General features: G+C 51.3%; 1 protein-coding gene across 5 annotated transcripts in view; it reads right to left on the reverse strand.

Moving 5' to 3' along the window:
- CEP250 (centrosomal protein 250) overlaps positions 1–22,270 on the reverse strand; it is a 128,512-nt gene extending 106,242 nt beyond the window's left edge. For 4 of the 5 annotated variants that reach the window (XR_009464367.1, XM_014598380.3, XM_019485560.2 and 1 more), the window contains exons 1-2: positions 22,205–22,270; positions 21,479–21,664 (exon numbers count right to left, since the gene is read on the reverse strand). Coding sequence is in view for 4 of the 5 variants with exons in the window: in XM_014598380.3 (XP_014453866.2) it covers positions 21,479–21,664 (186 nt within the window). In the remaining variant the exon portion in view is untranslated. Of the gene's footprint in view, positions 1–21,478; positions 21,665–21,942; positions 22,027–22,204 lie in introns of those variants that run through there. The other variant, XM_019485559.2, reaches the window with a different exon arrangement.
- Between the last annotated feature and the right edge of the window lie 1,029 nt (positions 22,271–23,299).

Genomic DNA, 23,299 nt, shown 5'->3' on the forward strand with positions numbered 1-23,299 from the left:
GCCTTCAGTGGTGAAAGAACAGGTTAGGCAGGGGTGGGCAAAATATGGCCCACAAGCCAAATCCAGTTGCCAGGCAATTTAATCTGGCCTGTGGGCACCCACCAACTAATTGTACCCCACCCAGCCTGCGCAACTTTTGGGCTGCAGCCAACAGGGGACTTGCTCAGCTTCCTTAGTGTCCCCTTGTTCCAGGCACCTGGTAGGGAAGTGGTGGAGGTAGGGGGCAGCAAGGAACTCGTGCCTACAGGGCCGGCAGGAGTGCAGAGCTTGGCTGGGCAGGGTTTGGGTGTGAGGTAGGGTGGGGGGTATGGGCAAAGATGTTGGGCGGAACATTTTCTGTGGGAAGTTTTCTAAAACAGAAGTTTTTCCAGTGCTTTATTCTTTCGTGGCAAAACTTCCATTTCTAAAAATTCATTGTTTTATAAAATTCATTAGTAATAATGAATGGATGTCAATACAATATTAGGCAAGCTTGGCAGTTTCAAGTTATATTTAATATTTTTCAGGTGATTATCCCTAGGAATTGTGTGAGAGAGTACATATATGTTTCATTGATTTGTAAACAGGAGGGTAAATACACTCACATAATAATCCAAACCAAAAATCAAATTATGAATTAACCTAATTGGTAAATATAATGAAGACAATATTAGCAAACTGCAAAGAGATTGTGAAGGTATTCAACAATCATCATGTTGCTAATCAGACTTCAAAGAAATTACAGAAAGAAAAGCAGGGGAAAGAAAGTGCACTTTTATTGCCAGGAGAAACTAGATAGGGCTCAGCTTCCAAGTGTTTAATAGTTAGCTGCACACAAAGAACTGTTTGCAGTGTGCTTCAATAGATGACACAGTATCCCAGACTATTCCCGTGAACATCAGGAAGCAGATTCTCGACAATGATGTGTTCTGGGTTTGAGTTCAAGGAGCGTTCAATTTGCTACTACCAGTTTCAGTGGGTATCAAGAAACTAGAAGGAGATAACACCAAGCCTTTCAAATATTCCAGAGATATTCAGACAATGGAATGAAAATCTAGTTGAGCTTTTGCTTTCTTCGCTTCAATCCAACAAAGTAGTAGTAGTAGTAAAATAAATGTTTACTAAGAGATCTGAGTTTTGCTCTCATCCAGTTCATCTGGCAGCAAACCTTTTGGATCCTCAACACACAGGACAACATTTGTCAGAAGATGAATTATCTACTGCTCTCAGTACAAATATGGAAGTAGCAAAGAACGTCCCCACAAATCGACAAAATAGCTGTGATGACAGACATTGCCGAGTACCGTGCAAAAAACCCCCCAAACAACTTTGGAGCAAAGACATCATTTGGCAGGCAGCAAAGAATTAGGGCTGTGCGAAATTTCGCCGGTAGTTTCGTTTCAACAGTTTCAACTCGTTTCAAGCTCGAAACAGTAAAATCAAAATGAAACAGAGGGCTTCAAAACAGCCTCAAAACGAAACGACGCTAGTCAAAACGTTTTGAAAGTTTCGAAACGTTTCGAGTTTCGAAGCTGAAGCTGGCTTGCCTACAGGGAAACAGAAAGTAAGGGGGGGGGGGCGGGGACTGCTCTCATTATTGACGGTGTAGCTGGCCAGTGACTGTGATCCTTCTCTGAAGTCCCTTCCAATCCCAGTGCTCTGGGGGAGGGATGGAAAAACAGCATAAAAGGCAACATTTTTTGAACTGCCCTGCTTTGCTTTCTGCCTTAGTGTCAATGAGCTGTGTTCCAGCAGCTCAGTGTCAGAGAACTACGGCTAGCACCAGAAGGATTCCCTACTTACTAGCCTAACAAGAGGGAGTTCAGATTCAGCATACCTTTTTCTTCTAGGCTTTTATTTTATTATTATATTCATTGATTTATTCCTTTGAGAATTCTATAATTATATTGGATAGGATTACTATAGAATTTAATTTATATAGGAAGGGAAATACATTTATATTTTATTTCTATACATTTAACATTTTGTAGCATACATCATTCATTACAGAATTTATATAGGGACAAAGCTATATTTCTATGCTTTTATACATTTCTTCTTTGCACCAAACAGCTATGGTCTTGAATTTATATAGGGAGAAAGGTCTGTTTCTATCAGCTTCAGACATTTCTTCATTGCATCAATTCATTTTGAATTTATATAGGAACGTGAATACATTTATATATTTGTAGAAAAGGAAGACATGAAACACACCATGTAGCGTGGTGGAAAGGCAGGTGGCCACACTGGCCAGCCTTCAGGGTGGAGCGGAAGACAGGGTAGAGGAAGAGGTCTAAGTCCTGTCCCCCACAACTGAGACAGCCTCTTTCCTACAACTAGCAGGGATGAGGCTTCCACAAGCAACAAGGAGAGGGGAGCAGTGCCAGTGCCACTGCCTGTGCCTGAGACTGCATTCCCTCCGCAAGCACCAAGCATAACCACCCCCCTACCCCACCATGATGACAACAAGCACCAGCACCAGCATGGCAGCTTACTCCAACCCTATTTCACATCCCATGCTGAGCCTTCCTGTGCCAGAGGAAGAGCTGGTGCTGGATCTGGATCTAAGTGCCCTAGCAAAGGAAATGCTGGGGAAGGAAGAGGAATCAGCTGAGTTTGTGCTCGACACCCCTCAGGTCTTCCCTAGAGCCAGGTCTCCTTCCCCAGAAGGCACTTGGGAGGAGGTTGATGTTAAGGTGGAGGCAAGCGACTTAGCTTCTCCTCTTGCTGTGCCTCTGCCTGATGAGAAGGAGGAAAGTGCAGCAGCATCCACACATGCAACTGCACCCCAGAAGCAAGTGGGTTGTGTGGTCTGGGATCATTTTGAGCTGGCAGACAATCCCACGTATGCTATCTGCCTGCACTGCCAAGCCAAAATCAGCCAGGGCAAGGGAACAAAACCTATGAGCACCAACGGGATGCTGATGTATCTCTGCAGGCACCACCCCTTACCCTTGCTCCTCCTCAGCCTCACACCAGTGGGAGCATGCCCTAAGGGAAGTCCCCCTCTCGCTCCAAAGCCCCCATCCCCACAAGGCAGAGGCAGGCCACCCTGGAACAGTGGGGGAAAGGTGGACAGAAAGCGGGGCACATTGCAAAGGCGAGCTAGATCACCCAGGCCATTGGAGAGATGCTTGCTGTCAATGGCCAGCCCTTCTCGTTAGTTGAGTGGCCAAGGTTCATGGCGCTCATGGCCCCATCATACCAAGTGCCCGCACGCACCACCTTCAGCAGGACAGTGGTGTCCTCCCTGTATGAAGCATGCAGGGAGTACTTGAGGGAGGAGCTGCACAAGGCAGGTCTACAGGTTGCCTTACGCTTCACCTCGGACATCTGGAGCAGCCAGGGTGGCGATCATGCCTACATCTCCCTCACAGGGCACTGGTGTGACCAGTCAGGCCGTCGCTGGGCTCTCCTTCAAGCTGAGGTGATGGATGAGTTCCACATGGCAACAAAGATCACGGGGGCCATGAACCACTTGGTGCAGGGGTGGCTCGCTGGGAAGGGCGAGCTCACCCGTGGGTTCGTGGTCACCGACAATGGGGACAATATGGTCAAGGCAGTCCTTGATGCCAACTCTGTTGGCATCTGCTGTGTGGCACACAAGTTCCACCTCATAGTCAGGGATGCCTTGGAAGGGGACAAGGCTGCCAGTGACAGCGCTAGCACCACCACCAAGCTCATTCTGAAATGCAGAAAGGTGGCAGGCTACTTCCACCAGAGCATCAAGTGGGGCAAGATGCTGCAGGACAAACAAAGCTACACATCCGGGAGTACAAAATCATGCAGGATGTGGAGACTGGGTGGAACTCCACATACCTGATGCTCAAGAGGCTGGTGGAGTCATCCATGACATGGCCTTGCTTGGGGAGATTGGGATCAGCAGCCCCCTGAACAGAGCTGAGTGGGATACCATCTCCCAGGTCTTGGTGGTCCTCAACCCCTTCCTCGAGGCCACCAAGACCCTCAGAGCTAACAACGCGCTTCTTAGACAGGTGATCCCCGTAGCGAGGGAATTTCAGAGCCAAATGGAGAGCTTCCAGGGGCTCAATGTTTTCTTGGCTGGGGCAAGCCTCCGTCACCAAATGTGCAAGCACTGGTGAGGCAGCTGAAGGATGGCATCAGGGAATGGCTTGATCCCTTGCGGTTCAGTATGGTTCACATGCTGGCCACCATGTGTGACCTGAGGGTGAAGGGCAGCGTATGCAGCTGCCAAACACTGAATCAGTGGACTGAGGTGCTGGTGAAGAGAGTCAGGGAGGCAAAATGGTGGAGAAGGGGGGACACAGAAGAAGGGGATCCACTGTCCCATGCTAGCACGCCATCCACCAGCCAGTCTCCTCCTCCACCACAGGCTCTGCCAATATGGCCCAAGGGCATGACTTCTACGGTGGGGTCCAGAGCCACCAGACCCCACCATCAGGCAGGCAGCGCTCAGGCCTTGGTGACTGCCTACCTTGCCGAGGACACAGAGACGCTGCTGTGCAATCCCTTGGACTATTGGGCAAGCCGCAGCCAGATGTGGCCGGATTTGGCCATGGTTGCCCACGAGCACCTGTCCTGTCCACCGACCAGTGTTCCAAGTGAGAGGGTGTTCAGCATCACTGGGGATGTAGCAACACTGCACTGCACCTGCTTCATAGACATTAGGGCTGGAAGGGACCTTGAAGATCATCAAGTCCAGCCCCCTGCCCCAGGGGCAGGAAGTCAGCTAGGGTCAAAGGATCCCAGCGAGATAAACATGGTTCAGTCCTGGTTTGGTAGAGCAGCTGGTGTTCTTGAAGGTGAACCTCCTGTTGCTGGGGTTCCCCAAGCTCCAGGTGCAGACAGACTTAATGCCACCCTCCTCACTCTGTTCGCACCTATTTCCTTTTTTAAAAACCAGTTAATGTCCCACTCTCAGCTGGAGGGGGCACTCACTGCTTCACCAACCAGCAGGAGATGAACATGTTCCTGCTGAGCTTGCTCCCATGCCAGGATGAACTTGGAGGTATGGGCTGGGATTATCGGGAAGGAGGAGGCCCCAGGTCCTGGGCATGACCACTAAAACTGCACCCTGACAGTGTAGGGAGGCCTGGTGGGACTTCTGGCAATGCAGCAGTCCCATAAATTCCAGGCCCAATGTTCCCCAGGTGAAAAGCAGGTAGGAGGAGCTATAACCTCCAGCTAATGCACGCATGCACATAGTCCTGGCTGAGGAAAGCCCAGTCCTGCCATGTATTTGACAGGCCTGAGGCTTGCTGGTTGCAGTGGAGTTGTGAGGCTCCAGGTGAGCTCAGCTTAGCTGCCTAGGATGCCAGCTTTTGGGTTAAAAAACCCTTTACCCGCCTGAGAAAGCACCTGCAGTTGGTGTGTGTGCTGGTCCTGGATGGAAGGAATAGTAAAGAAGCCAGAGGCTGGCCTGGCATGCAATGCAGGCAAGAAAGCCAATCAGTGAAAACGGAAATAGAGGCATCAGGGGGTAAGGGACAGGCTGGGGTGGGGGTAGGAGATGTTGTAGAGCAGGTAAAAGTGGAGAGGTACCTGGGGAGTCAGATGTCCAGCAGTTTGCAGTGTGTCAGAATTCCACTGTCTAATCTATATCGAGTCCATGAGTTTCTGTACCTAGGAGGCTGATGAAGCGAAGTTCATAGGCCCAACTGTGAAAAGTGGTTTGTAATTTGTTCCCTCTCAGGATCAGGCCTCAGAGACTGGAGGCAGAGTGGGGTTTTTTGGTGAGGAATGTGCCCCCCCCACAGGTAGTTGGATATTGTTGTCTTTGACAGATTCTGGTATGCAGTTTGTGGGGGTACTGGAGATAGTTGGCAGGTTTTGTGTTTTGCGCTGTAGGAAGTTGGCTTCAGTTCTGGTGATGAGGTTAGGTGCTTGTTTGAATGAACAAACCACTTTTCAGTGCTGGGCCTATCAACTGCACTTCATCAGCCTCCTAGGTAGTAGGTACAGACACTCATGGACTCAATATACACAGTGGAATTCTGACACTGCAATCTGCTGGACATCTGACTCCTCAGGCACCTCTCCACTTTTATCTGCGCTGCTACATCCTCTCACCCCCCGACCTCCCCAGCCTGTCCCTCACCCCCTGATGCCTCCCTTTTCATTTTCACTGACTGGTTTTCTTGCCTGCATTGCATGCCAGGCCAGCCTCTGGCTTCTTTACTATTCCTTCCATCCAGGACCAGCAGACACGAACTGCAGGTGCTTCCTCAGCTTAACAAAGGTTTTTTCAAGCCAAAAGCTTGCTAAATACATTTTTCTAACTATACAGTTGGCGTACTAAAAAGACACAAGATTATCTTACCTGTTGTCATGTAAAGGGGTGGACCGGCCTGAGGCTGAGTTGGAGACCTCATTGGGGCACACTACCGTGTTGTGTAGATGCCCCAGCACCAGTGAAGGCGCACCTTAACACACACACACACACACACACACACACACACACACACACACACACACACACACACACTCTGTCACCTACCCATGTCACGAGTTTTGCCTGTCAACAGCAGTTTTCCCTGTAGTTTTCACCCTGCTGTGGCTTAACACACACGTGACACGAGTTCTGCTTGTCAGCAGTTTGAGATGCAGTTTCCCAGAAACCCTTGCTCCTATCTCCTTGAAACTTGGCAAACTTTGTGGCATGCCTGAAGGTTTCATCCAAATCAGGCAGGAAATGACAAAGTTCTAGGCTATAATGAGGAAGCACGAAACAGCCTATGGGAAAAATGTTGAAACAGGGTCGAAACTGATTAAACAAAACAGAACAGAGGTTTTGAATTCAAAATTTGAAACGAAGCACTGTTCCGTCGAAATACAAGTCGAAACATAACAGTGCCATTTTGCACAGCCCTACAAATAACGGCTCCTCTCACATGGTGGAAGGGATACTGTAACAGCTGACTGTTGTCCACAATTGCTCTCAGGATCCTAAACATTCCACCAACAGCAGCTTCTTGGGAATGGAACTGAAAGGCTTTCATCTCAATCAAGACAAAAAGGAGGAACAGACTAACAAATGAATGCACCGCTAAGCTTGTTTCTCTTTCTTGAAATCCCTTACTTCTGGAGAATCAGTCAGAAGCACAATTAGTGAAGAAGATGCAGTGGGATGATAAGTTGCTCTTGCCCATAGACTCATTAGTAAAACCTTCCTTTAGCAAAAGAGAATGTGGTTCAAGTAGCTCTGAATCAGATTTGCTTCAATCTGATTCTGAAATGGAACTACTAAGTAGTGCAAGTGATTCTACAGGTAGTGACAGTGAAACTGGAGGTGCCGCAATGACCTCAGTGCAAGAGTTGAAGTAGATGAGTGGGCTACAATGGCATATCATGCACAGTTCTTTGGGTGTGCTAAAATTAGTGTGTCAAGAGTTTTCAGTGCTTTTTTTTCCCCTTGAATTTAAACAAACAATGTAAGGGAAGTACATGCTATTGTGTATTGTCTTTACATTTTTACAAGTATTCCAATAAAAATAATTTATTCCACATAAAGCTTTGAATTTGTTTGATTATAACATTTAAACCACATTAAGAGTGCTGTATTTAATTTTTTTCCAAATCAAATATTTCAGTTCAAATACTTGTGGCTATTGGGACATAACATTAACATGGGGGTACTTTTTTATTTTTGTTTACTAAATATAAGTCACATAAACATGCTAAATCAGATCACGGGCATTGGAAAAATGTCGAGAAAATTTTCCAATTCAAAATTTTCCAGAAAACCCACATCTCTGGGTATGGGGATCCCCCCACCCAGACACTCCGCCCCAATGCGCACAGCCCCTGTTGCTGGTAACAGCAGCAGCAGCTGCAAGGGGCTGGTGCTCGGGGACTGCGCAGGCACTGCTGCCTGGTGGTGCACGGCTGTGGGCAGCGCTGCAAATGATGGCAAGGAGCAGAGCCAGGCCAGTCCACCTCTATTGTGCAGGACTTTGCGTAGCACACATGCAGCTTCCAGAATTCACGAGCCACCAGGAGAAGCCCCGTGAGATAGAGCCGGCTGCCTTCCCTGCCGTGCATGTCCCAGGACTCCATAAGGAAGCAGGGGGCGAGGCTCCCCTCCACTTCCAGCGGAGTCCTGGGGCTTGTACAGCGGGGAGTGACAAAGGCAGCTGGCTCCATTGTGCAGGCCTTCCCCTGGTGGTGCACAGGTGCCAGGAGCTGTATGTGTGCCATGCAGAGCCCCGCATGATAGAGATGGGCCGTCCAGGCTTCACTCCTTGCCACCACGTGAAATAATGGCCAGAGCCGCACACCACCTGGGCAACTGTGCCTGTATGAGCCCTGAGCACTGGCCTCCTGCTGCTGCTGCTGACAGAGGGGGCTGTGCACCATGGGGCAGGGAGTGTGTGGGGGGGCCCCGAACCCTCCCTCATACCTCACAACCCCCCCATACACACCCCACAACATACCTTTTGCCCCCCACATACAGCCACAAGCCCTCACAACCCCCCCACCCAGGTACATCCATCCCCACATCCCCCATACACAACATATAGGAGTTATACTTAAATTTTTGAGTTATTATGCAATCATCTCTATATATACTACGCAAACACAAATCATGACAAAAATATTTTTTGTAATAAAATTAAAATAGTCTTATAGTAGGTGTTTGACTTTTAGTTTATGATTTGATTTCTTTCTGGTTCCAAAATGGCAATCCTCCCCTCCAAAAAGGAGTACTTCTAGGGGGCCAGGGAAGGGACTTCTCATGGCAAAGGTCAGGAGTTAGGGGGTGGGACTTCTGATCCTATGAAGGTGATCAGGGGCAGGGCACCTCAAGGGGTGGGGCTACCCTTGCAGCTCACCAAAACTCATTAGCTGGCCCTCTAGCCAAAATATTTGCCCACCCCTGGTTAAGAACTATTTAGAAAAGCTGGATGTGTACAAGTCCATGAGGCCATATGCAATGCATCCGAGGGTGCCAAGGGACTTGGCTGATGTAACTGCAAAGCTGCTGGCCATTATCTTTGAAAACTTGTGGCTATTGGGGGTGATCCTGGATGACTGGAAAAGGGCAAATATAGTGCTCATCTTTAAGGAAGGGAAGAAGGAAGATCCAGGGAACTACAGATCTCTCAGCCTCACCTACTGGCCTAGAAAAATCAAAGAATCCGCTTCTAAGCATTTGGAGGAGAAGAACATGATTAGTAGGGCTGTGCAAAGCTTTGGTAGCCAATCTGATTTAGAGGAGATTCAGCCCAATTTGGCGACTGAATCTCCAAATACAAATCGAATCGGGAGACCAGTTAAAAGGTCTGAATCGATTTGGAAGCCTCCAAATCAATTCAGAAGAAATTTGGTGCTGCTTTGGAGATTCAGCCATAGACTAAACAGGCAGCAGCCCTTACCATGCTGGACATAGCTGCCTGCAGCTGGTAAATCTGTTCTGGTGGGTGGAGGGGGAAGGGAAGGGGCATGGGAGCAGAACAATGCCCCCACAGCAAGGGAGGGATTGGGGCTAGGACATGCTGCCCAGCTGGGGCGGGGGGGAGCATGATGCAGGCATGGCAGTGATGGGATATGGGGCTACTCCTGTTGCTGCTTGCCCAATTGGGTTGGGAGGGGGGATGCGATGAAGGCGTGGCTCACTCCAGGTGGAAGGGCGCAGCGGGGCATAGTCTGCCACTTGCCCAGCCGGGGCAGGGGGGCATAGGATGTGGGCGCTGCCGCTGCTTGCCCAGTGATGGCAAGGCAGGCAGGTGAGAGTGAGAGAGGAAGTGAAGATGGAGACGTTGGACTCCCAGATGAGGGAGATGGTCCCTGCCACATTCTTTTATAATTGGTGCATTGACCAGAAATTGAAATCAAGACAGACTCAAAGAGAGTAGGGGGAATAATATGAAATGGAGGTGAACCAGACCCTGCCTGAGTTGGAGGTATCCCAATGTAACAGCGCCGCAGCCACAATGTGGTTACTAAAAGGGAGGGAGCAGCTGCCAGAAACGAAGACACCCAGGAAATTGATGAATAACCCCAGGCAGCCAATACAAAGCCAGGAAAGTGCAACAAAAAGGGGAGGAAACTTCCCAAGGGCGCCTTCGGGCACGCACTCGTTGAGAGGAACGAGAAGGGACCCCTACGGCAACAGAGACCGAGAGAGTCCAGGAGATAGGGACACATGCCCAGACAACGAGGGGAATCTTGGGGAGCGATGCACCCTTCCCCGGATCGCATCCTACCTTGAAAAGACAGCCTCTGTGGTGAGTCATGCACTGAGCGGGGGCACAGAAGCCCCTCCCACAGCTCCCAGGGCTCAGAGCGTGGGGATTCCCCAAGCAGGGAGGGGGGAGAAGAAGAGTAAAAGGAAGAGGCAGAGAGGAAGAGGGAGAAGGAGCCCCGACCCTGCCTTGCAGCCACTGTAACCCAGATCCTGCACCAGAGGGTGGAGGGAGGCAGAGAAGAAAGAAAGTGAAAGGAAGAGAAAAAGTAAAGTGACGAAGCTGTGCTTCGCAGGCCGGCACAAGCCGCAGCCGGTGAATCCCGGTGTCGGCGTTAATCAGCCGCTAACAAGGCAATTAGCGGCTGATCATTGAGTAAGAGGCCAACAAGTAGTCCTGCTTTGATCCCTGAAGGCAGGTGGTGAGAACCCCACAGCGATCACACAAGAGGAGGGTCGTCTCCAGAGAAAGAGCCAGGCAAACGTTAAATAAAGCACTAATGGTAAAGATCTGACCTGTGTGTTTTCTTTACCGGGGTACTGGTTTATAACAACTGTTCCACCCCCCCACACACACACACAAATTGTGTTTAGACCGAGTCGTGGCAGGTGGGAATTGGGGGGGGAGTTACCCGAAAACCAGGTACCCAGGACAGGTACACGCTCACACCCAAGATTGGCAACAAGCCCATGGACTAGTGTTGCAACTGTCCCAGAGTCAATAAATCCAGATGGAGAAACTGGTTTGGGTGAGGACCAAGGAAGCTGACGCACTGATCATGCTGCTAAATCAGCAACAGGAATTAAATGAGAAGATAGAAGCCCAACAAGCAGCAGCGACTCATGCTACCAAAGGTCTAATGATGCCAAAGATGATACTTGAGGATGATGTTGAAACTTAGAATCTTTTGAGAGAGCAGCTCTGTTGGCTGGGTGGGACAGAATGCGATGGATCAATCAGTTAGGACCCTTGTTAATAGGATCCACCCAGGCAGCAAACCGAGCCCTGTCCAGAGTGGAGGCTGGCGATTATAAAAAGGTAAAAACCGCAATATTGTACTGATTGGAAATCTTACCCAAACACCATTAGCAATGGTTCAGAGCCAAAAAGGATCAGGAAGTGCAGCGACCCTAACTACTGGCCCAGATGTTGAGGGATCTCTTAGAAAGGTGGATCCAGCCGACAAAAAAAACCCTAACAGAAGTTATAGATCTGTTCACCCTGGAAAAAATCCTGACTGATTTGGAATAAGACATACAAAGAGGGGTCCAGAGACATCAGCCTCAGACTATGTAGAGAACCCACCTGGCAGATGCCTTCATGGTCGCAGTAGATACCTGCAAGGAAAAAATGGTGAGGGCTGTGCTCCTCCCACCCCCCGCCTGACAGGACAAAGCGCATGTCAGGGAATGTTGATGAAGACAGCAGAACCACTTTGAGTCAACCCAGACCACTTGGAGGTTGCACCCAGACGATGATGAAAGCAGGGAGTGCCATGACAAAAGCTGCCCGGGGGGAGCATGGTGACACCACTGCCACCGCTGGGCCCTGCCAACAGCTGGGAAGGAGGGGGCAGGGAGGCTGGTGGACATGGGCCGCGTGGACCCAGAGCACAGGGGTGGGGGGAAATGGACCCAGACCAGAAGTGGTGAGGGAGGGGGGGAAACAGGCTCAGACCTGAAGGGGGAAGGGGGAGGAAATGGGGGAAAAGGGCCAGACCTGAAGTGTGGGTGGAAGCTGGACATGGGCCTGTTCCCGTCCCCCCCCTCGCTTTTTTTGGAGGGGGAGTGGGTAGAAAATGATACCTTAATGGAAACTAAAGTATAGGTTTCAGAAGCGTCTTAACATCTGTACTAAGGTCTAAGTCTCTTCTAGGCTGTCGGATCTCCTCCGGCGGGCTTTAAACTAGGCTCGTCAGGGTGAGGGGAAGATGAGGGCGGGGGAAGCTGTGGACCACCAAACCATGTGGCACCCACAAGGACAGCCCAGCTTGAAAAAGGAGAACATTGGGAACCTGCAAGCCATGGGGCGGCCAGCAATACAGCACAGGTAAGCAATAAGCAGTTTAGCAATAAGGGGCCCTTTGGGAATCAGAGCTGGGGGGCAAAAAAGGCACCAGTCACAGGGCTCAAGTGCCTATACACTAATGCTAGGAGCATGGGGAACAAGCAGGATGAACTAGCACTCCTGCTTACAGAAAACACTTACGACTTAGTAGGGCTAACTGAAACCTGGTGGGATTCTTCCCACGACTGGGCGGTACATATTGAGGGTTATAGGCTGTACAGAAAGGACAGGGTGGGGAAGAAAGGGGGAGGGGTTGCGCTCTATGTCAATGAGCAATATACGTCAACCCTCATCAAGACAGAATCGAAGGAGAAGAAAGTAGAAGGACTGTGGGTTAAGTTACATGGGGGGCAAGGAGAAAGGGAATTGGTGGTAGGGGTCTGCTACAGACCCCCACACCAAGGGGAAGAACTAGATTTGGGGCTCCTGAGGCAGCTCTCAGACACCATAAAAACTAAGGAGGCAGTAGTCATGGGGGACCTAAACTACCCAGACATCTGCTGGGAGACACAGACAGCAAAGTCCCACCGTTCACGCACGTTCCTATCCTGCGTACAGGACCTCCACCTGACGCAGGAAGTACATGGTCCCACTAGGGGGAATGCCTTACTGGACCTGGTATTGGCAACAGTGGATGATATGGTAGGGGACCTACAGATTGGTAGTCACCTGGGGGCCAGTGATCACCAAATAATAGAATTCATCATAAGATGTTGAGTGGGTAAGGTAACTAGTAGGGTGAAAGTGCTAGACTTTAGGAAAGCTGATCTCAATGAACTCAGGCGATTAGTCAAGGACGCACTGCAGAGTAGGAGTTTTGAAGAGATGGGAGCCCAGGAAGGGTGGCTGTACCTTAAGGAAATGATCCTTTGGGCACAGAGGGAGACGATCCCAATGCGAGGAAAAAGAGGGAAAGGGGCCAGGAGGCTTCCTTCGCTGACCAGAGAAATCCAGGGCAGCCTGCGGACTAAAAGGGGAGCATATAAAAAGTGGAAATGGGGAGAGATTACCAAAGAGGAGTATACCTCCTCTGCTCGCATGTGTAGGGAGGCAGTTAGACGGGCCAAAGCTACCGTGGAGCTGAGGATGGCATCCCAAGTAAAGGACAACAAAAAATTGGTTTTTAGATATACAGGGAGCAAAAGGAAGGCCAAGGGTGGAATAGGACCCCTACTAAATGGGCAGAAGCAATTGGTGACGGACAGGGGGGACAAGGCTGAACTCCTCAACGAGTTCTTTGCCTCAGTGTTCCTAAGTGAGGGGCAGGACAAGGCTCTCACTGGGATTGTAGAGAGGCAGCGGCAGGACGCCAGACTACCAAGCGTAGACCCTGAGATGGTGCAGGGTCACTTGGAGGAACTGGATGCCTTTGAGTCGACAGGCCCGGATGAGCTCCATCTGAGGGTACTGAAGGCACTGGCTGACGTCATGGCGCAACCACTGGTGGTAATATTTGAGCAGTCGTGGCGCACGGGCCAGGTCCCGGAGGACTGGAAAAGGGCCAATGCGGTTCCCATTTTCAAAAAGGGGAGGAAGGAGGACCCAGGCAACTATAGGCCAGTCAGTCTCACCTCCATCCTAAGCAAAGTCTTTGAAAAAATTATCAAGGCTCACATTTGTGAGAGCCCGGCAGGACAAATTATGCTAAGGGGAAACCAGCACGGGTTCGTAGCAGGTAGATCGTGCCTGACTAATCTAGTCTCTTTTTATGACCAGGTTATGAAACACCTGGACGCAGGAGTAGGGGTGGATGTCGTATACTTAGACTTCAGGAAGGCCTTCGATACGGTATCCCACCCCATACTGGTGAACAAGTTAAGAGGCTGTGACTTGGATGACTACACAGTCCGGTGGGTGGCGAATTGGCTAGAGGGTCGCACCCAGAGAGTCGTAGTATATGGGTCGGTATCGACCTGGAAGGGTGTGGGCAGTGGGGTCCCACAGGGCTCGGTCCTTGGACCGATACTCTTTAATGTCTTCATCAGCGACTTGGACGAGGGAGTGAAGTGTACTCTGTCCAAGTTTGCGGATGACACAAAACTGTGGGGAGAAGTGGACACACCGGAGGGCAGGCAAAAACTACAAGCAGACCTGGACAGGTTGGACAAATGGGCAGAAAACAACAGAATAAAATTCAACAAGGAGAAATGCAAAGTGCTGCACCTGGGCAGGAAAAATGTCCAGCATACCTACTGCCTAGGAAATGACCTGCTTGGTGGAACGGAAGCGGAAAGGGATCTTGGAGTCCTAGTGGACTCCAAGATGAACATGAGTCGGCAGTGTGACGAAGCCATCAGAAAAGCTAATGGCACTTTATCGTGCATCAGCAGATGCATGACGAACAGATCCAAGGAGGTGATACTTTCCCTCTATTGGGCGCTGGTCAGACCGCAGTTGGAATACTGCATGCAGTTTTGGGCGCCGCACTTCAAGAGGGATGTGGATAACCTGAAAAGGGTCCAGGGAAGGGCCACTCGTATGGTTAAGGGCTTGCAGGCCAAGCCCTATGAGGAGAGACTAGGGCACCTGGACCTCTTCAGCCTCCGCAAGAGAAGGTTGAGAGGCGACCTTGTGGCTGCCTATAAGTTCATCACGGGGGCACAGAAGGGAATTGGTGAGGTTTTATTCACCAAGGCGCCCCGGGGGGTTACAAGAAATAATGGTCATAAGCTAGCAGATAGCAGATTTAGATTGGACATTAGGAAGAACTTCTTCACAGTTAGAGTGGCCAAGGTCTGGAACGGGCTCCCAAGGGAGGTGGTGCTTTCCCCTACCCTGGGGGTCTTCAAGAGGAGGTTAGATAAGCATCTAGCTGGGGTCATCTGAACCTAGCACTCTTTCCTGCCTATGCAGGGGGTTGGACTCGATAATCTATTGAGGTCCCTTCCGACCCTAGCATCTATGAATCTATAAGTCAAGAGCAACAACAATCCAGTCTGTGATCTTTGATCAGTATGCCCCATCATGTTAATGACAGTCTGATCCATAGGTGGCATCAAAGATATGAAGTTAGGGTGTAGGAATTAGAATTGAATGTTAGTGAATGTCATGGGTATGACCCAGATATGAGGAAGCTGGGGTTCAGAAACAGAGGGTCAACAACACCAGGAGTCCAGAAGCCAAAGCTATCAATCAAACCTGGCAGTCCAAGGCAGAGGTTCCAAGGTGGGAACTACATACAAGGGTCCAAGACAGTGTTCTCAAGTAGCAAGACTTACAAATGCTATTGCTGGGACAAGGTCCCAGGGGAAGTGGGAGGATTTTATAGTCCTCCCCTTAAGGGCTTGTGACTTTCATTGATTCCCATGGGTTAGTTCGTCTTCCACTAACAACTTCATGGGAGAGCACAGGCTGGGCTGGGGCCAGTATCCAGCCAGCTGCTGGGTGGTACTATAGCCCAGGTCTCCTCCCACAAGCTCAGAAGACCCAGGTTTGAGTCCTAGGGGTCCTCCTGACTGCGATATGCAGAGAAATTATCAGGCATATTTTATAGCTCAGTATCCCAAGCTGATGATCCTACTTTTTCAGCCATTTGATGAACAAGTGATCTGTGATCCAGGCATTTGCTGTTATAATCAAGGGAAAACTTAGTAACACCCTAGGATGCTCAGATTTCCTAAGCATAAACACTTCCATAAACACTAAGCCTTTGCCACTTCTATTCACCTTAGCACAGACAGGCAGTTACCCTGGTCTTTGACACTTACCCACCTTTTGGCTTTTTCTTTTTTCCTATATGCCCTCTGTCACAGAACCCATTCAGAAAAAGTCTAGTTCATCAGTATTCTAGACATCAACTGGGAAAAACTTTTCAAGAATATGAAGAAAGCTTTTCCTCTGCCATTGGTCAACTGCTGGCTTGACTGTCAATTGTTTCTCTCCACCCTATTTTTTTTATTTATTTATTTTTTATAAGTGACCTTCAGGTGTATCTTCCATCTTATAAACCTAACCATTACTTGCCTAAAAATGACTCAATCCAACTGAAGCAGCAAAACAAAGAGCATTTTCTTTGACTGCCAGTCCAAAAAGTTTGCTCCCATTTCCCTCTATTTGAACCTTACAAAGAATTGGCTGCTGTGGCAGCAGCGAGTTTTTGAGCAATTTGGCCCCTAAAAGTGCTCTACAGCCATCACTTAACGCATATGCATAGCTTCAGAGTGCTTCAAAAATGGCCAATAATGCAAAAAATGAATCCTGGTTAAATCAGCTACTGTATCAAAAGCAGAGCGCGTTGGGGAACTTGCATTCGCTCTGGGTTTATTTTTTTTCCCCGTGGGTGGTGGCAGGACTGGGGAGGGGAAGGAGAAGGAGCTGCTGAATGGCCAAAGCTGAGGGGGAGGGGAGGGAATGGAGCCCCCTTGCCTCAGGGGCCCAACCCAACTCCCCCCCAAATTCTCCAGATGGGGTAGCTGGGGGGGACGAAGCGAGGGGCCCCATTCCCTACCTGCTCCACCCATTTCTAGCCATTCAGCAGCCAGCATCTTCATGCTGGCTGCTCCCAGCTGCTGAATGGCCAGAGTTGGGGGGCAGGGAGGAGGGGAGGAGCGAATCGAGCCCCCACCAAACATCTATTGTGTCAGGAGAGGCACTCTAAGTCATGGTGCTTTATGCAAAGCACCATGAGTTACAGCAGGGCCTTAACGTCTGTCTGTGCCCATTGACAACACTTTTCTTTCACACTTGCATTTAAGACAGCATTTCACCAGTCCATTTTTCATACTTAGCCAATAGTTTCACTCTCTCCTTCCACATACTGCATATAACTGACCTGTGCAACTCATATTTGACTGAACTTGGTTTTGATTAAACCCAGAAGTTTGACAGTCTCAACATATTTTAATAAAAAAATTTCTTGCCATTTTGTCTGGTTTTGCCAACCTTTCCCACCCCAAAACCCCCCCAACCTGTTATGTGATCTAATGTAAGGAAATGAAAGAACATAACATTACATCACAATATTACATCCAACCTTCACAAATGTTGTTCTGAACAGCAGCTATATTGCTGTTCCTAGGAGAATAAAACGCGGTAAGAAAAATGCTCCCAGGTAAAACGTTGCTGGTAAGCAGCTTTTTTCCCCTAGAAGTTATTACTGCAAATAAGTATCTACTGCATTTGAAAGAGCAGGATAGGAAGAGTTGTTTCCTTCCAAGTTAACTGCCTTTCTTACAGGCCAGCAGTGATATAAGTTATGTGTATGGTTTGTAGTTCACAAACAATAAACAAAACTATTAAAAATCACTGTTTTTTTACATCAGTAAGTTGCTACCCCATAGTGCTCCTGTTCCCTGATGTTTGTAAAGGGCAAACACCACTCTTTACCTAGAGATGGATGTACACCTCACTGTTCTCTCCAACAAGCAGAGCACTTACTTGGTTAAATAAACTGTCTGATCCCTATGCTGTCCTCAGCAATCATCTACATAGTATGTGCCATAGGATATCAATTAGCTCCTTCACTAGCAGACACTGTTCAGATACAATCTGGAGGCCTGTGCCTGTGCAAAGATATGGATGCACAATGCCTGTACCATTGCTTTTTGTTCATAAAGGCACTGCAGCAGGTAAAAGGTTCAGCTCCACCTGGTTCACACTTCCTACTTCATTTGGCAGTTTTTCAAAAGTCCTACAGCTCTCTAGATCATAGCTTACTGCACAGGACTACCTAAAGTACAGTTGGTAAGTGGCCCTGACACTGGTCTGATCTGAAATGATTCCCAACTCAGGTGTTTACATTTGCCTATGGTCACAAAATAGAGAGAGCTTGATCATGAACCCCAACCCAGTGAGATCACAACCAGCATTTTAGCCACACGGGACATGTCTACACAAGCCACTTTACTGCGCCGTAGATTAATCTACGGCACAGTAAAGCATCACCAGATACACGTGTGCACCATTTACTATGCAGTAAATTACCGTATTTTCACGCATATATCCTGCGAGATATACGCGATTTTACCAAAAAAAAATGGATGGGTTTGGGCTATACAGGGGTGCAGGCTATCCATGGACTTTTTTCCCCTGCGGTGGGCTGGGGCCGGCTGCGCCGCCTATCCCACTGGGCACGGGCAGGCTGGGCTGCGCCGCCACTGCCGCGGGGGCTGGCTGTGCCGCCACAGGGGGCCGGGGCCAGGGTGGGCCAGGCTGCGCCGCCGCAGAGGCCACTGCTGTGGGGGCTGCCACTGCCACTGCTGGGGTGGGCTGTGCCGCCGCCGCTGCGGTGGTCAGGGTGGGCTATACTGCCTCCCCACTGGGCCCAGGCAGGTCGAGCTGTGCTGCTGCTGCTGCAGGAGCTGGGGCCGGCTGCGCCGCCTACCTGCTGGGCCTGGGGCCAGGGCAGGCTGCACGGCCTCCCCACTGGGCCCGGCCCGCCCTGGCCCCGGCCCCTGCAGCAGCGGCGGTGCAGCCCGGCCTGTCCGGGACCAGTGGGGAGGTGGCACGGCGCAGCCTGGCTCCGGCCCTGGCCCCCTGCGGGGCGCAGGGAATACACGGGTGCAGCGTATACACAGACTTATTTACAAAAATACAATTTTCCGCAGGTTATATGTGGGTGTGGCTTATACCCGTGGGCAGGGTATATGCACAAAAATACGGTAGTCTACTGTGCATTTAGTTACTACCTGTAAGTACAGGTAGTAAACTAACTGCACAGTAGTGCATGTGTAAACACTGACCAGGAGCAACAAGGGGCAGGGAACTCCCCCAGTCCTGGTGCTATTCAGCTTCTGGTTCCTCCCAGGAGCCAGAAGCTGAGCAGTGCTGAGACAGAGTAGCTCTCTGCCCGCCATGTCCCGGCGCTGCTCAGCTCCTGGCTCCCCACAAGAGCCAAAAGCTGAGTAGCGGTGGGGCTGGGGAGCTCTCTGCTTCCTTGCCCAGCCAGGAGCTGACTGGGAGCTGTCCCACTTCAGGCTGCTGTTGCCTCAGGAGCCATGTGTGATGCCATGTGCCTCCCACCGCCAGGCAGGCAGGGGATGCAGTGCAGCCAGCACACAAGAGGCATATGGTGTCGCGTGTGGCACCCGATGCAACGGCAATGGAGTGCAGAGTCTAGCACGCAGCAGGCATCCCACCTCCACCCTACGCACAAGTCCAGGGGGCACATGCCGTCCATCCCACGACCCGCCCCAGGGCCCCATTCACCTCAGCCCTGCCCCTCTTTTATGCAGTCTGGTACCTATGTGTATGAAAAATCTGCTGGTGGTACTTAAGGCTGTATCGCTTTAAATTGGTGGTACGCAAACTGCCAGTCTGGGAACTGCTGTCTTAGACTGTAGGAAAAAGACTGGGTTACCCCAACTGATTTTTTTCCACTCTCTAATATCTCCAATTTACTTTTCAATATGTTGTTGTCACCAGCCACGCTGTAAAGCTGACCCTATCTCCATTTCCTCTACCAAAAGTATCTTCCTAAGAGCCTAGACTCTTCATCCTCCCCTTCCCTCCACCTACATACCCCTGGAGCCTACTTTGCCCCAAATGCTTGCTTCTTCTCCTGCCCTGTCTACTGACATACGCAACCTACCCCCACATTGTCTACTGTGCAATTGTCCTCTTCCATCAGCATTAATGCTTCACTACTCCTCCAGGCAGTGTCCAGCCCTTGATTGCTTCCCAGATATACAGCCTTCTTCCCATCCCTCTTTACTCAAGCTCTTGTATCCTTTGCTTGCTTCCCTGATGTTCTGATCTTCCACTGTTAGAGGGCAGAATGGATATTCTCCCATCCTCTATTGTGACAGAGTTGTAGAAACCATTCCCTAACTCTTCAGAATTCCTGGTTTGGTTGTAGAGAGGCTTTCAAATAGGTATCATGGCTATCAGTACAAAGGTTTCTAGGCCACATTCTCCCTAGTTCTATTCCCTCAAGGTTATTTTCTGCATCCTTTTCCTTCTCACTGTAGCTGGTCTTCATGTCTTCCTCCTTTGCTCTTTTTCAGGCATATTTGCCCTCTTCTACCCTTCCTTTTGGCTTTGTCTGTATTCTTCTAGTTTCTGAACACATGAAAGAACTCAAAAGGAAAACTGCTGTCATAACTGCTGTCATTATTTTAACATCTAATTTGTTTTTATACTTTATCTTGTTTTTTATTGTAAGACACCCCAAGCCTCTTCTGGGGAAGGTGGCATATAAATATAATACGCAGAGGTGCAGTGCACTGATACATTGGTCCCATATCAGATTGGCACTGGTATAAGGAAAATTGACAGCATTGGCCATCAGCTTTTTTTGTCTGATGTGGCCAATAAATACCTTGTGCAAGCACCAGCTGTGGTGTAGCCTGGGGCCAGCCAGGAGTTCAGCTTGTCAGCATAGAGAACAGCTGTGTCCAGCTGGTAAGTGTTGTGAGGGAAGGGAAATGGGGGAGGAAGGGCAGACTGAAGCCTCCGCAGTGAGGGAGGGAGTGGGGCTGGGGCAGGCACTGCACAGACAGGGTGGGATGTGGGATGGAGCCCCGGCTTGCCCGGGGGCAGCTCCCACCACTGCACGTGCCCTGGGAGGGCATGGGGGTATGTCCCTGGATCTGCGCATGGGGCGAGGGCAGGCTGGGGCCAGGGGTGGTGCCAAGCTCTTCCCGGCAGAGGGCTGGGCCGTGCTGTGCTCGGGGTAAGCGGCGGCTCTGGGAAGGGGGCTACAGGGGGGCTGCAGCCATCCGAAAACTCACCGTAGCCCCCTCCTAGTGCCGCTGCCCGCCCCGAGCGCAGCCCAGCCCAACCACCCACTGGGAAAAGCCAAGTGCTGCCCCCAGCCCACAGTGGCAGCCTGCCCTCACCCCACGTGCAGATCCAGGAGCACACACCCCTCCCCCACCCCCTTCCCAGGGTACATGCAGCAGCAGGAGCTGCCCGACTCCACCCCATCTCCCAGACAAGCCACTCGCAGTTCCATCCCCCGCGCCCTTCCCCGGCTGTGCAGTACCTGCCCCAGCCCCACTCCCTCCCTCACTGCGGGGGCCTTGAGCTGCCTCCTCCACGCCCCTTCCCCCACAACAGACTTACCAGCCAGACTTGCATATTAGCAATTGGATCAGTGTCGGCCGACATGGCTCGTTAAAAATCAGCCATCAGTATTGGCCCCAAAAATCTCTATCAGTTTACCCCTACTAACAGGTAAATAAATGCTCATGATAACATTCTTCACTCCTGACTCACATTATCAGTTTCTATCCCTGTCTTGCTCTCCCTACATCTCTGCCAACACCCTCCACTTCTGACCCCACTGCCTCTCTGTCAGGGTGCTACTGCATGTGCATGTGCCTTACCTTTGCTTGCAGCTTTCGCACAAGCACTGCCTGCCTCTGCTGAGCTTCCTGGGAGCTCTGCAGCTTGTGTTGATAGGATGCCTGACTTTCTACCTTCTGCTGATGTAACGTTGCTCCGTTCTCCTCTGCCAGTAACTGAAGCGACTGCAATTTCATGCTGCTCACTTCCAGGTCTCCTGTCTGCATCTGAGTGAAAAAAAAACACAAGCAAATGTTTAGTTACAAGGGAAGATAAGAATGGAAGCCCAAGCCTCAGCACTGCTGCTTTTTCCAGCACGGTGGCTGTGCAGGGGGGAGGCAGGGAAGGAAACACTTGGTAACCTGGGAGTAGGAGTAAGCAGCACAGGCTAGAGGAGTGGGGGGGTGGGGCGACTTTCTTGGAAGGCCTGTCACAAATTAGCCCTGCACCCCCCCAAGTGCCAGCGGCGCCCCCCGCCCAATCTGCTCCTCTGCTTTTTGCTTGCCCTGTGCCCTTTGCTGGATCCATTGCTCTGCCTACGGCTTCCCGCACGACCTGCCCCGGGAAGGAGGGCCTGTCCCTCCCTGTGCTGGGCGCAGCAGGCTGGCAGCCCCGGAGCAGCTCCGTCCCCTCAGGCCGGCTGCGACCCTGAGGACGGGCGGAGCCGGGGGAGCTCCTCCACGGGCGCCCGGGGCGAGCTCGGCCTCCAGCGCCGTGCGCGCCCTGCCGCGCCCGCGCCGTTTGATAACGGCCCTTCCGCCACTTACGGCTGCTGCAGAGACGCCCGCGCCCAGCCGGGACTTCCGCCGGCCCCGGCCCCGGCCCCGAAACGCCCGGCAGTGCCCGGGGGCGGAGCCGCGCTGTGCTGCTTTGCGGCGAGCCCGGGGGCCCGGCGTATCTGGGAGTCGCTGCCCTGCCCCGCGGTCCCTCCGCAGCCCGACCCCCGCCCCCGTGCGGGCCGCCGGAAGCGCCAGTCCCGGCAGACTGTGGAGCGGGCTGGAGCCCCGCGCGAGCCGGGCGGCTGACGGGCTCGGGCCCTGCTGCCGAGACGAGACGAGACCTGCCCGCGGGCCCCTCGGCGAGCACCAGGGCGTCCGTGCAGCAGCAAATGGGCTGCGCCGCCCGCAAAACCAGGCCTGTTCTTGTGCCTTGTTCAGGGCAGAGGGCAGGACCACCGGAACCGGGCGCTACAGGGGCAGCAACCAGTTTCTTGGGACAAGAAAAGTGAAAACGGGGTGGTGGGGGTGTCACAGGTTAGTAGGGAGCGCTGCGAGGGGGCAGGGAAGGCTGTACCAGGCTGCAGGATTCTTCCTTCCCCACTGGTGCCATTTCCTGCCTTTCCCAAAGTGCGGCCTCACGCTCCCACCACGGAGCTTTTCTCTAGTCCTGAATCTTTCTGCAGGCCTGGCAGGGGCTGCCGGGTTTTGCTGACCAACAACCTGGGATTCCTGTAATGGGCAGGTCGCTGGGCCACTGCAGACCATGCGCCTCCTACAACAGCCTGTTCTGGCCCCAGCTGGGCGCTGGTGCAGGGTGGCCAAGGTGCTTTGTGCTTCAGGTGGTCTCTGCTTCAGACTGGTCCCAGCTGGGCCCTGACATTCGGCCTCCCCAGCCAAGCAGCCCCAACATGCTGAGCTGGGCATAGGTTAGAATGGAGCAGACAATTATTTTGGCTGCTGGGCAGCTTAACCAGTTTTGGTGAGCTGGAGAGGGTGCAAGGGTAGCCCTGCCCCTGGTTGCCATCTTGGGACCAGAAGTCCCACCCACAACCCCTTTACCTTGCCCCCCACCCAATGTTCCTTCCCTTGCCCCCAGAAGTATACCTTTGTGAGGAGAGGGGGGATTGCCATCCTGGAACTGGA

This window comes from Alligator mississippiensis, chromosome 9 (genome assembly GCF_030867095.1).
Source record: "Alligator mississippiensis isolate rAllMis1 chromosome 9, rAllMis1, whole genome shotgun sequence".
Lineage (NCBI taxonomy): Eukaryota > Metazoa > Chordata > Crocodylia > Alligatoridae > Alligator > Alligator mississippiensis.